This window comes from Larus michahellis, chromosome 7 (genome assembly GCF_964199755.1).
Source record: "Larus michahellis chromosome 7, bLarMic1.1, whole genome shotgun sequence".
Taxonomy (NCBI): domain Eukaryota; kingdom Metazoa; phylum Chordata; class Aves; order Charadriiformes; family Laridae; genus Larus; species Larus michahellis.
This window is the reverse complement of record NC_133902.1, coordinates 26,770,112-26,784,322: the sequence shown is the minus strand read 5'-3', so window position 1 is coordinate 26,784,322 and position 14,211 is coordinate 26,770,112. Positions and strand designations below refer to the sequence as shown.

Here is a 14,211-nt window from a genome sequence, read left to right as displayed (position 1 = left end):
GCTGCTGGCAGGGGAGTTATTCCTGGCCTCCACCTGTGGGCTGTGTCCTTGTCTGAAAATGCAACTATGCAACAGTGCCCATCATCAGATTGCAACCCTGGAGTTCAAATGCAGCTCATCGCCCTCTTTCCCATTTTTCAAGTGCAAGTTTAAAAGTTTCTAAACTGAAAACCAACAAACCAAAACAACATCAAAAAAACAACCCACAAACAAACAAACAGACAACCCCCCCAACTTCCAAATTAGAAAGTTAAAAGACTCTTGTTCTCTCAGGGTGATACTTTCCTGATAAGTGCTGGGAAGCCAGAAATGGAAACAAATGAAAACTGAAATACGTCAATTTAAGTTGTAAAGGTGACATCCAGTTAGTTTAAATATTTCCCAATAATTGTCGGTGGAGTGCTGTGAAGTTAACCTAGCAAAAGGACAAAACATCTGGCAAGCACTGAGTTTTGACTCTGCTGTTGGGGACTTGGTGTCCCAGAGAACAGCTGAAACGGAGCCTTAGCTAGAAGCTAGCCTGGATTCTCTGTGGTTATAGCAAGCAGAAATGGTCATCCGTGGCGAATACTTGGCAGTCTTTCTGGAAGTTGTTTTTTCTTCTCAGTGGACCAAAATGTATATCACACAGTTTTTGTTGTTACAAAAACCTGATCAAATTGATCCAAATACTGTTTTTATTATTCTTCTTGATAGTTGTCTCATCTTAATAGAGGAGGTATGACTGTTGCTTGGATGGAGATTATTATAGTATGGTTCAAATGCTACCTCTTTGATAAGGCTGCGCCCCAAAAGAATAATAAAAACAACCTGGAAGTCCTAAAGAGAAGGAGAGACCTCATAAGAAGCAAAAGTGGCTCATGAAAATAAACAATATTTTTCCAGTGGTTTACTACAATTGCCATCACTAACAAGTGTTTTTATTTTTAGTACATTGTGGTGAGTGTTCTGTAGCTATTTTTATGCAATAGCAATTTCGTGTAGGGATGAACATAAGCCAATATATTGCATCCAGTCTTTTTTTTTTCCCCTGGAGCTGGAGGCATTTGTTTTTTTCCTGACGCATGCCTGCTACTCCCATTGCATTAATGGGAGTTGCACGGGTAACAGGAAAAGAACAAACTTCAAAGGCCTGCTCATCTGTGAGCACAAACGATTTATTGCCCCTGTGAATGACAAGGAGTCTTGGAAAATGCCGCACTTCTTGACATCATTTTCTGGCTGGAATCGTACATTTACTCGCTTGAATTACAAAAGATGTGAGAATTCAGCTGTTTTATTTTTTATCAAAAATCACCTGGCTTTAAACAAGATGAAGAAGCAGCTATGATGTGGTAAATTCTTTCAACAGATACAAGCAATGGAGTCCAACTCATCTGCTTATATAAATGCAATATTGTTATTGACAATCACTTTAAATCGCTATGCTCTTTATTTAACAAAGCACTTGGGAGACATGCTTAAATTTATCAATAGTCAACAAATCATATGAGAATAATCCAAGTAACTCGTGTGATTAAATCTCACTAAGTAAACAGGATTTGAGCAAAATGCTTACTGTTGAAAGCTTTGCTGAGCAGGGGTGGATTTCGTTAAATGTCACCTCTTCGTTATTAGACTGGCATTTTAAAAGCTAACGACAACTTTCTGTTAAAGTTCTCTTACAAAATACCAGTTCAGTGTGGGAAGCATTAGAGTACAGCTCCCATTGACAATCTCCTAACACACTGAATTCAGATCACGTTTACTGTGCTCTCTTTGGAAAATCAATGTTTTTTTCTTCTGCAGAAGAGAAGTTTGAAGTTTTCTAGAAGGAAAAACAGAAATAGTTTTTGAAAGCTTAATTTTCTGTTTGATTGAATTTCACGTTGTAGTTGGCTGTACCCTGGTTTTGCAGGGCAAATAACACGAAAATAGTTAGAGTAACTTTTTCCTCTTTGGGGGCAGGGGGCGACACAGATATAAACTTCTGATTTGTTCATGTTTTGTTTTCTTTACTTCTCTTTCCAGTAATGTTGAATGTATAAAACTCTTGCAAAGCAGTGGAGCAGATTTTAATAAGAAGGACAAATGTGGGAGGTAGGTAAATTACAAAGCTCATTTAAAAAAAAACAAAACACACAAAAAGAATCTGTCAGGCCAGGAAGAAAGACCACCTCAGTCTGGAAATCATACGTTCTATGAAAAATGACAGTAAAATAAACTAGGAGTTTGGCCTTCCCTGCAGAACTGTTGCTGCTGCAGTTACATACCAGACAGACAGGTGCAGATTTCATTAGAGACATGAAAGCCATCCCACTCTCTTGAGTCTTCTGTTTTAAAAATGTCACAGGTTTTTTGTTATTTTTTCCTTATTGCTTCTCTTATTGCCTAAATTATTGTGCTTGTGTGCCCAAGACAACACCTGGGTTATGATGGGAGGATTGCTGCTATTTGACGTGCTTCCTAGAGGGTTTTTTTTTTTTTACTCGTTATGAAGTGTTGCTATGAGTGTTGCTATGCCAGCTAAATAAGATGCTGCGAGGGACACTGTGCTTTGCTCTGCCTCCCGACTGGAAGAAAGTAGCATGTATGCAGAGCAACAGCAGAGGCTGTCGGCAGGAATAGGTTGTTTGCAAGACACAGATTGAGGATCTGTATCCTATTAGGCTTTCTAGGAGCACCAGAACTTCCTGTTACCACAATATTTTGTTAAATTTGAATAACTTTGCATTTCATCACGGGAACATAAGGCACTGATATCAACTGCTGGAAATCTGTAGGAATTAAGATTTATTGCTATTCTCAGTGGTGCATATTGGAATATGAGGTAACATATTGTCACTTATGTTCCAGGACACCTTTGCACTATGCAGCTGCAAATTGTCATTTCCACTGTATTGAGACGCTGGTGACAACAGGAGCCAATATTAATGAAACAGATGACTGGGGACGCACCCCTTTGCACTATGCTGCTGCTTCTGACATGGACCGAAAGTAAGAAAGCCTCTCTGTATTGCTTGTTTAAAGTGTATTGCTAAATCAGTGTCATTCTAGCCTCTTCATGAGGCTATGTCATTTGAGCCAAAAAAATGATCCTGCTAGCAAAGGAATTTCTCTCAGATGTATGCATAACTCCACACTGAGTTGCTCCGACTATAAGCCACATCCCCAGATGATGTGGCATTTCAGCTCTACGGTTTACCTTCAATGTAAAACACAGTTTTGCAGCCATCCTGTCCTACTGAACTATTCTCACAGCGTTTTGTCTTCTGTTCTCCTCTGTGTGGTTTCCTCACAAGAGTAAGCTCAGAGAATTTTCTACATCTGCTTTGCAAGTCCATCAGAAGGGATGGAGCGAGAGACAGCAGAAGAAGAGGTTTTCCCAGATGGGCTGCTGTGACAGACAAACATCTGGCCATTCTGACAGGCTTTCTGGAAAAGATGGGATAAATTTACCCATCGGTCTCTCTCCACTGTCAGAGCTGATAAAAATGCTCACCCTGTCCAAACAGGTTGATTTTTAGAAACTTTAAAAAGAGAAAGGCCTGGGGAATATCCTTTGACAGAATGCACTGCTATTCTTGTGAGAAAGGGGGAAAACAGCTGCAAAACTTAGAAATCCTGTGGTTAGTGACTGCAATTTCTAATTCCCAGCTAGTTGCATATTTTGGCAATCTCTTCCTTATCATATACTGTATAAAACAGGCTCAATTATCCTGCTAGTTCTCTCTTAAAAACGTGTTGTGGTTTAACCCCAGCCAGCAACTAAGCACCACACAGCCACTCGCTTGCTCCCCCCCGATGGGGTGAGGAGAGAATTGGAAGAGTAAAAGTGAGAAAACTCATGGGTTGAGATAAAGACAGTTTAATAGGTAAAGCAAAAGCCACGCATGCAAGCAAAGCCAAGCAAGGAATTCATTCACCACTTCCCATCAGCAGGCAGGTGTTCAGCCATCTCCAGGAAAGCAGGCTTCCATCACTTGGGAAGACAAAATGCCATCCCTCCGAATGTCATCACTTCCTTCTTCTTCCCCCAGCTTTATATGCTGAGCATGACGTCATAGGGTATGGAATAACCCTTTGGTCAGTTGGGGTCAGCTGTCCCAGCTGTGTCTCCTCCCAACTTTTTGTGCACTTCCAGCCCACTCGCTGGCAGGGTGGGGTGAGCAGCAGAAAAGACCTTGACTGCTTAGCAACAACCAAAACCACCAGTGTGCTATCAACATGATTCTCATCCCAAATCCAAAACATAGCACTGTACTAGCTACTAATAAGAAAGTCACCTCTATCCCAGCTGAAACCATGACATTAAGGAACTATTTTTTTGGTTTCTTGCATAGAGAGATCTGGTAAAAATACGTCTGTCTCATTTACAGCAGAATACCACCTCAAAGCTACTGCAGGAAAACTTAACGCTTAACTTTATTGTAGAAGTTTGGATGCCAGACCACAGCCTTGGTAGCTTCTTCATAATTTGCTGTGATAATACTGATACGAAAAATGTCTTCCCTCTCACCCTAAAACCTCACCAGTGCTGGGAAGAAGGCCGCAGGATCTTCAAAGATCTGTGCTTGGCATTACAAGCAGAGTAGGATTGTAGGAAGGCTTTCACCACAGGCCGTTTCTAATTCTGTCTTGCCAGGGTGGGGTGTTACTCGGGGTGTTGTGAGTGGTGATTCAGTGTGTGTTTTTCAGCTTTTGGCTCTTTCTAGGTGAGGCTCCAGCATGTAAATAAGCTCTTGGTTAACTTAAGGATGTAGCTACTTTCATCACTAATTAAAAAAAAATAACGAAAAGCTTACTTTAGTAACATCCTGAACATTGGCAGGAATATGTGGCCTTTATTTCCTCTCATAGTCCAAACCTAAATTGATTCTGATGTGGTGATGCTGTCTTCTCATTAAATTTTCCAGTTTGAGATGTTCTGGAAGAAGCCCTATTACATAGATGAAATGCTATTTGCAATCCGTGATTTTGTAGGTCAGCATTTATTGTTTTTCCTGCTGAATGGCAAAAAACTCCCAAGGTCAGGCAAACTTAGTCCAAAGAATATTCGTAATTATTTAACTTTGATGTGGGCAGTTAATGAACAGGGAGAAGTCTTGGTGCAGAGAGGTTGCCCAACTGTTTCAACTATTTTGGTAGCTGTTGTTGCTTACGGTCTTCAGAAAATACCCTTTCCTGCAGTAGAAATCACAACAGCATTTTCATTAAATAGATAACTGCAGTTCCTGAGTATGTACTGTTTCTCCAGATCATTGCTTATTCTGTTCAGGGAATCTTATTTTGGGATCTCACTGATTCATGGTTAACTGAAAGCAGATGCAGGTAGGACTTCAGCGTAGCACGAATACTGTCTATAAACTTACAATGTTAATATTCAAGGGAGTTATTTTATTAATAATTAAGTTTTCTCTGAGTCAGTGGATGTCAGACAGACCCTGGGTTTGTAGAACAACCTGTCATTGCTAGCGCCTGCAGGAAGAATGTCAAATCTTGATACTACAAATGGGAAATTGCATATTAAAGAAAGAACGTACTGTTCTGCGTTGTGCAGAATCCAGGCTGGAATTTGCCTGTTATATTTGGATTGAAATTAGCAAACCGTCCTTCAAGTTTTCAAGCTACTAATCCATGATGATAGCAGTTTATAAACTTACTCTGTGTTAGCCGCGGTGGCCAAGAAAGATCATAATCACAAGCTCATGATTGTAAGATCACAAATCTTAGTCTTCTGTCTGCCATCCATCCATCTGGGAAGCAGAGGTACCAAAAATGATACGGGTGTGCAGGGATATGAAGACATGCTGAGCTCTTTGAAGAAACTAAAGAACCTGACTGGGAGATCTACACAGTGTTGCCAAGATATTTCACAGAAAGCGAGGAGAGTCCAACCCAGCTAATGCAGACCGATTAGTATCAGTGATTAAAGTTGCTCTACATCTTAAATGCTAGAGAAGAACCAGCAGGCTACTGTAGCAAGAAGCAAGTTGTGGTAATCCTGAGTTCCTCTCTGCAAAGGAAACAAAATGCGCAACATTGCTGTGGGAGAAACAGAAGGATCCGAGATAATCAAACTGTTTCTGATAGAAACCAGAATTTTCTGGTTTGTTTTTTTTTTTTTCTGGTTTTCTGGGGCAGTAAACTACCATGTTGTAGTTGTCTCCGTATCTTGCAAAATTTATTAGCTGCAGACCCATGCGGTACATTCACTTAACTTGTGTAATTCTTATTGTTGGCTGGAGGAGGCCAACTCCTTGAAGAGGAGATTGGGGATGGGTGGCAGACTGCGTCAAAATCACTGGTATGATGTTTTGAAAATAAGTTGCATTTTTCTGTCCTCTATGCTAAGAAGAAAGAATATTTTGGGTAACTCCCATGAAAATGCTGAAGAACTTGAAAGAGCCAGTGAGATGAAGGAAAAAGAAGCTGCATTGTAAGTTTGGTGTCAATAAAGCAGTTAGACCGCATTTCTGGAGAATGCCACTGCTTTGGGCTGCAGTTTTACACCCTGCTTTTGCTCATTCATTGCTCTGCTAAACACAGCGCTTGGCTTTAATGAGGGCTAACCTAAAGAAAAAAGCTCTGTGCTGTTCTCTGCGCACATATTCCCTAATATTTCTGTTTCTGTGCTTGTTGCTGTTTCTTACTTGAAAACGTACTGCTTCAGTAATTTCACAATTCTTTAGTATCGTGCACTGTCTAATGCTTTGGACTGAGTATGTATGTTGCAAAAAGAAGTAGCTAATGGCTTCCTCAATGTATTTACTCGGATTGACATTTTCATCTAGTTGCTTCATGATTTTTTTTTGTTTTAAAAATCCCCTTTTTCATGTGACAGCCTTACATTCACTACAAATTACAAGCTATGAAAGAAAGTGCTGATAACAAAATGATGATTTCTTCATGGTATAAGTGGCAAGAGCTATAAAGAGCATAAGGAATCCTTTGAAAAACACATGATTTTTTTTAAAAAAAAGCCAACAAAGAAGAAAATATATTTATGTGCATACATGCCAGGAAATTAATTCAGTTAATTTTTTATTTTTCAGCTTGCCATAGTGCATGTTTGGAGGCCAGTGGTTTGATACATGAGTTTTTACGTGGGTAGTAGCAGTTCTAGGCTGTTTACATCACGGTACAGAGTTGTGTCATGTTCTTTCAGGTTTTATAACAGAAAATCATGTTGTAATCTAGAGTAGCCGCCGAAGCTAGGTTGAAGATTGTTTTTTATGAAGATGATCGTCAAAGATGAGTGGGGATTTTCTGTTTAAAAACATGGTGAATGTGGGGAGCTGAGGGTGAAAAGAGATTTGAGGTGCTGCCAGAAATACAGAATTAACTGCCAGTTTTCAGTGCCACTCCTAGGTGCAGTGAGGGATGTCTGTTAAATATGGTGAGCTCACATTTACACTAGTGAATTGTCCACAGGTGTCTGGAGTTCCTTCTACAGAACGACGCCAATCCATCCATCCAAGACAAAGAAGGGTACAACACTGTGCATTACGCTGCTGCATATGGGCACCGGCAGTGTTTGGAACTGGTAAGTACTCAGGCGGTTTCGGAAGTCTCTTATCTGCTGATATGTTATGTGCGTACGGTAGGATTATGAACTCCCTTTACTATTTGAGTTCTTTGGATATTCACAGATCCGTGAAAACCTGCAATATAGTGCAGTAAACTCAAATATATGCAACCAGGTGTATCTTAAAAACATGTTAATCTTGATAATCCAGTCCTTGTTCAACAAGCTGGTGCTTAAATGTTGTCTTTGAGTGGAGTTTATGTACGCTCAAATTATTTTTAACTGTGATCAAAATATTCCCAGGGTATGTGTATGTGCCAGTAGTAAGGGGTAGTTCCCAGTGCATGACAGTGTATGTGCCTTATTTAGCTGGCACATTATCTGACTTGCAAACTGAGACAATAAATAGCTTTTGTCAGCTGCATACCTGCATACCTGCAGTGCCTTTTTGCCTCTAGTGAAACAATAGCAGTATTGATAAAGTCACCATAATCAAGAATAACCTTGTATGCAGTGTAATTAGTTTATTTTTGTTGATGTTTTTAATATCCTGGACCTAAACAATTAGAAATTGCATCTTGTAAGAACCCAAAAGTTTGTAGCAAAAAATTGGATTTGGGAGAAGTATAGTATGGATTTATAGAAGTTTTTGACTTGTAAAAATAAGTGTCGTGAAGATGGGTGTTAACTGAACTGCTTGATATACAGGGTGATCCAAAATTATTGTCACTTATAAATAAGCTTTAATTGCTTTAAAAAAAATCAGATCAGAAAATTGTACAGATATTCATGCTTTAGAACACTGTGTGCTGTTTAGTGTTTTATGTTGTTTGGTTCTTTCTTTCTTTGTTGAAGAGTCAAAGTACTTAATTATTGAAAGGGAGTTCTGCACGGCACACGCTGCACTGATGCCACGTTTACCAGCACTGTCAGTTACTGCTGCAGGAGACGCACTGCAGCAGGCCTGCGCCAGGGCGCGACAGCTAGGAAACCGTGACATGTAATTACACCAGGGCAGCCCTGGGTCAGAAGTTCAGGTGGGATGTTAAGCCTTTTTAGCTCTCACCTGCAAGCATGTATATTTAGGACACTTAAAATATCACTGCTCCTTTACTGTTTGTGGCAGCCAGCTTGACCTTTCCTTGTTTAGAGCCTTTTCCTAGAGCTGATCTCTCGTGACTGCCCGTGGGGATGGAGGGGTCTTCTGCTGAGCCTGACACCCGTTTGGAACAAAAGCAAATGTTCTTGGTATTTGAAGGGTGTATATTTATAGTAGCCTCCTCTGTGCTGTGTACAAGCCTATGCTTGTACAGCCACAGCCATCTGTATTGCAACCTTACCCCTGTCTTATCACCAGATTCTTGCATGACTTGCAGGAGCAGAGACCTCTATAAAAGAGTCTTCACTGGGCAATTTTCTTTCAGCCTTCGTATCATAGTCCCTGCGTGCCGTGAGGCGTGGAGCAGGCACGGAGCAAGGTCTCCTCTCTTTTCTTTTGTTTGTTGCTATGCATGTTTTCTGGCAACATATCAGTTGCAGACAATGACCTGCTGTCGAGTCCTAGTGTTGCTTAGGCTTGCCAGACAAAAGGAAGAGCAGGGAATGCAGTGCATATCAGAGGTGTTGGGTTTTCTTTTTAATTTTGGAGGGTGAAACGCAGACTGTGGGCTAGAGACAGCTGTGCAGCAAGTGTTCTATATTTGGCCAGAGAAATTCAATGTTTTTCCATGTCAGTCTTCCCATATTTGTGACTATAGCTGCAGCATAGAAACCCAAGGTCAAGCATCATTTGCAGAGTTATAGTCATACAGCTGTTCTATGGACGCCAGTGAAAGAAGAAAACTCCTACAAGTTTTAACCTATTGCATGCAAAGGACCACTCTCGCGTGGTCGGGTGTCTGCCTGAAAGTTCTGTGGGGACTGAGATTTTGCCATTGATGTTCAGGGCTTGACAGGCATCTCATTTTCCCTCTGGAATACAAAAGTTAAATTTACCAGAAAGCGTATGTGCTCAATCAACAGTAGGACTGGACTCATCATCTTTGTACCCACTGTCAGAAGGTGATTTTGTTTTGTTCACGTGAGCACCTGTCCCTTAGCTGTAATGAATTACTGAGGCTTGAGTGTAACAACTTTGTATTTCATAACAGTGATTACTTCATATAGGCATCGCTTTTTCACGGGTTTTTTTTTTGGAATTGCTTGGATTCAGGATGGCAAAAGAGCCGAGACCAAAGTCTTGAGTAGCTGAAAGGTAATCGTGTGGTGGGCATGAAATGGAAATAATCCTTGTGTTGGGTTTATTCACTTACTCCAACATGAGAGTCCCAGGTGTTAAGACAATCATTGATTCCCGTGCTTCATCTGATAAAGCAATGTTATCTGTAGGCATTGCTATCCTGAAATGCAATCAAATTGTTTTTGACAGAGTTATGGTTATTCATCGCTATTCAAAGGCTGCGTGTAAAAGCTGCAATAAGCATTCATCTGGCGCAGATGGAAAGGAACCTCGCTGCCTTGTGAGGCTGGCTGGTGGCTTGGTCACAGTTTGTTGTGCTCTCTGTGGCAGATGTATGACAAGGACTTCATCATGAACCATGATCTTTATTTCTGGCGGCTGTTAACCACAGTACATTGACTGCTCCAGTTACTCATAGTTGAATGAAACATCCAGTAAAGTTTAATTGCTTCTAGGCATGACTTATCTGGACGCGCCTTCTTTTCCACATCGGAGAAAGAACAGTAAGTCATCAAGTTCAACAAGGCCAAGTGCAAGGTCCTACACTTGGGTCGGGACAATCCTCATTATCAATACAGGCTGGGGCATGACGTGATAGAGAGCAGCCCTGCGGAAAAGTGCTTGTACTTGCGGGTACTGGTAGATGAAAAGCTGGATGTAAGCCAGCAATGCGTGCTTGCAGCCCAGAAGGCCAATCGCATCCTGGGCCGCATCAAAAGAAGAGTGGCCATCAGATCCAGAGAGTTGATTTTCCCCCTCTGCTCTGCTCTTGTGAGACCCCACCTGGAGTACTGTGTCCAGCTCTGGAGCCCTCAGCACAAGAAGGACATGGACCTGTTGGAGAGCGTCCAGAGGAGGGCCACAAAGATGATCCGAGGGCTGGAGCCCCTCTGCTATGAAGACAGGCTGAGAGAGTTGGGGTTGTTCAGCCCGGAGAAGAGAAGGCTCCGGGGAGACCTTATAGCAGCCTTCCAGTACCTGAAGGGGGCCTCTAAGAAAGCTGGGGAGGGGCTGTTTGCAAGGGCACGTAGCGATAGGACGAGGGGCAATGGTTTTAAACTAGAGCAGGGTAGGTTTAGATCGGACATTAGGAAGAAGTTCTTTACTTTGAGGGTGGTGAGACACTGGAACAGGTTGCCCAGAGAGGTGGTGGAGGCCCCATCCCTGGAGACATTCAAGGCCAGGCTTGATGAGGCTGTGAGCAACCTGATCTAGTTAAAGATGTCCCTGCTTACTGCAGGGGGTTGGACCAGATGACCTTTAAAGGTCCCTTCCAACCCAACAGAGTCTATGATTCATCAAATGCCATCATAGTCCTCAAGCTGCCTGTTTATCAGTTTTGAAAACTAAACCAATGGAGATCCAGAAAACTGGCAACACTCTTTGCCTTGTTCCTCTCTCCTGAGTCGCATTGGGCTCTCAGTTATGGTGTGGGAAACTGTCAATTCCAGTTGACGCTGCAGGTTGACTTGGTGGGTTAGTGTGTAGAGTAGATGCGCGAGGACAGCTGGTTGTGTCTGAGGGGTACTTGGCTGGTTTTACTGCTGTATCTTGGAAATACATTTTTCTTGTTTTTCTTATCTTAGGTGCTAACGAAAAGGAAAATAAGATTCACAGTATTTTTAGTTGCTTTTACTCAAGCAAGAGTGGGAGCCCAGTAGCCCTAATTCCAATATAAATAGGTCTGTAGATAGGCAGGGAGACTTTTTTGTTTTGGCTTCATGCATGCAATAACAGAGATAAAGGGAAGTCTTTCTTAAGAAAGTGCTAACTTTGAAACAGTAATCTGTTTCACAGGAACTCTTGTCATGTCATAAAGAATACTCCTCCTAAAATATTTCCAATCCCTTCCATCCTGAAGAAGAGATTTTCAGGCAGGATGATTGAAATTAAAAAATTATTTTTCAGTGCCAAACTAATGGTTCTTTTACTATTTTATCCCTTGAGTAAATAGTTTATTATTGACAACTCACAGAGGAAAATTCCTAGGAATTATCTTCCCTAGAACAAGATGGTTCTTTACGGGCATAAAACTGTTAGAAAAAAGAGTTCAAATAAAATATGAATCTTTAATTCTGATCAAAACTAAGGCAAAGTGGGTGCATGAATGATCTTGAGTTTGAGTACAGTTTAGGAAAGGATGGGTTTTCTACAAAAGTATATTTTCATTTTTTGGCTTTTGTGTTTACTGTAAGCTCAATACCTTGACTGGAATTTAGCTAAATTTCTTTGAGGAGGGGAGACCTATTAGGAGAAATAAGGATTGAAAGTGAAAAGGTCGTGTCCTTTGACCCAAACAAATAAAGTTTGTGTTTGTGTGTTCAACCACAGAGCTCAATGACAGAAGCTTTTTTTCCTGGAGTACCTTTAGGTTGTCTGGGATATTAGTGGGGTGGTTGCCCTGTAATGAATGGCGTCATGTTGCTAAAAAGAGAAGAGTGGAAGCAGATTCTTGAATTCTTTCTCCATCTGTAAGGAGCCATTCATAAAGGCTGAGTGGTGGGCATGTGTGGTCCCAGGCAACCGAAGCTCCCATCTGCTTTCCTTCTTCTAAAAATAACCTCATGTTTGTTTAGACTGTGGCTGCCTTCTTTGGTGTTTGGTAGCCGGGGATATTGGTCACGATCAGTAGCTGGTATTTTAGAGCTGATCACATCACCAAACCGCTTTGAAAAAAAGAAGAATATGGTGCTTTTTTTCATTGAAATGATCTCTTAACATAAAATTCTTGTTGGTGTGAAAAGAGTGAACTTTACAGTGTAATTTCACATTAAAATTCTATCTGGAGAGCCAGTCAAGGACTTGGTGCTGGTAAAAATAGGCCTCTGTGCGGTGTTAGGGCAAACAGAATTAAATGCCTGTCTCCTGTAGTGAAATCTCTTCTCAGACTGTAAGAATTGATGGTTATTTTTTCTTCTCATCTGCTCTTCTCTTGATTCTGTCAGCAAATGAAATTCACTCTTTGGCTAATAGAAATTGAACCGGCACTGGCGCTAATTCATTTGAGGATGGTTGGAGAGCATGGTTTAACAAAAACCGTGTCCAAAAGAAAAGGCGAACCTCGGCCCGCCTGCCCCAGCAAGGGGACCTGCGCAGCGGAGTGTGTCAGGCAAAAAGGGCAGGGGCAGATTTCTCACTAGCCACCTTGGCTGTGCCGCGAAAGGAGAGGCTGGGGTTCAAGAGAAGGAAAACACCTTTTATTAGACCTGCTGTTACCACTGGAAAATAGTTAAGGCGTGCCTTCAAACACCTGGTTCCTTTACCTGTGGAGAAGTTGAAATCACAGACCCTATAAATCTTTGATGTGGCTGCTGCTAATTCTATATGTTTCTTATCAACAAGAATTTGTTCATTCATCCATCCGAGAGCAGGACACTGGTAATTAGTGACAAATGAATCACAAGTGTGGTTGAGATAGGTGTTAAAAAGCCTTTTGCCACAAGGGGATCTGGCTCAGATGCTTGTCCAGCAGCAGTCCCTGGGCCACCTCCTGGCCTGAATCTCTTCATTTAGTGGACAGTTCTGGGTTTTCTCCTTTGTGAATGCCTGTCCATCTCTGTCACCAACACCCTGTTTCTTAAAGGCAGCGTTTTTTTGGAAACCAGTGATGATAGGTTTTTGTGTGGTGAATAACTTCATAGCAATGAGAGCTTTTCCCATGTGGAAGCCCCTTTATTAGTGGAGGAAGCTCAAAGTCATCAACTCAAGTGGCTCTAAAAAGGAGAACAACTTAGGAACTTAATGCTTGAAAATAACTTTAATAAACCTAATTTGCCTGTCATTCCTAGTCTCCCCCATATACTGGTAGATTGATTCAATTACTTAAGTTGTGATGTCAGCATTGCTGCGATATGTACCCCCTGGTTAAATGAGCAATAGGAGCCTATATATGCTAGATATGCCAGTATGTTTTGGCTTAGATTTTATGTTTTGGAAACTAGATAATTTTGGTCCTAAAAACGTTTTCTAGAAAGCTAATGCTGCTTGTGGGCTCCATGAGTGCAGGAATTTACCATTTTCTTTGGCACCTTGCTGGCACTTTGGCTTGTAGGGCAGGAGTAGTGCCTGGCGTCTCTGAAGTTTATCTTCTGTCTCTCTGACAGATTTTGTCTTTTTTTAGTTTATATCTTTATTTTCCTGGGGTGGAGACGCAAGGCACTTTCATCTGCTGTCTCCTGATAGAGAACAGGCCATTGCAGAACGGCAGGAGACATTTTTCCTTCAGTTTGGAAAGAGGTCGTGGACTTCTGCTGTTGCCTAAATACCTGTCTGTGAGTGTGTATCTCTGTGTGTGGTGTTTAAATGTAAACGTGTGAGGAATATCTTCCTCCTGCAGATCTACTGAATCCAATGAAAAGGGCATTTGATCATGGCATATGGCGTTGCATTAGACCATATAGCTCAGAAAGAGCTGTGGGTGCTGGGATGTTGGGGGCGTAATCAGGCTTATTTATACAAGGCAAGA

The 14,211-nt window shown here is 41.4% G+C and overlaps 1 protein-coding gene across 20 annotated transcripts in view; it reads left to right on the top strand.

Moving 5' to 3' along the window:
* Positions 1–14,211, top strand: part of ANKRD44 (ankyrin repeat domain 44) — a 144,997-nt gene that overhangs the window by 101,833 nt on the left and 28,953 nt on the right. For 14 of the 20 annotated variants that reach the window (XR_012588262.1, XM_074594299.1, XM_074594297.1 and 11 more), the window contains exons 13-16: positions 2,011–2,079; positions 2,836–2,976; positions 6,335–6,418; positions 7,414–7,525. Coding sequence is in view for 19 of the 20 variants with exons in the window: in XM_074594299.1 (XP_074450400.1) it covers positions 2,011–2,079; positions 2,836–2,976; positions 6,335–6,418; positions 7,414–7,525 (406 nt within the window). In the remaining variant the exon portion in view is untranslated. The remainder of the gene's footprint in view (positions 1–2,010; positions 2,080–2,835; positions 2,977–6,334; positions 6,419–7,413; positions 7,526–14,211) is intronic. The other 6 variants (XM_074594300.1, XM_074594298.1, XM_074594296.1 and 3 more) reach the window with 1 other exon arrangement.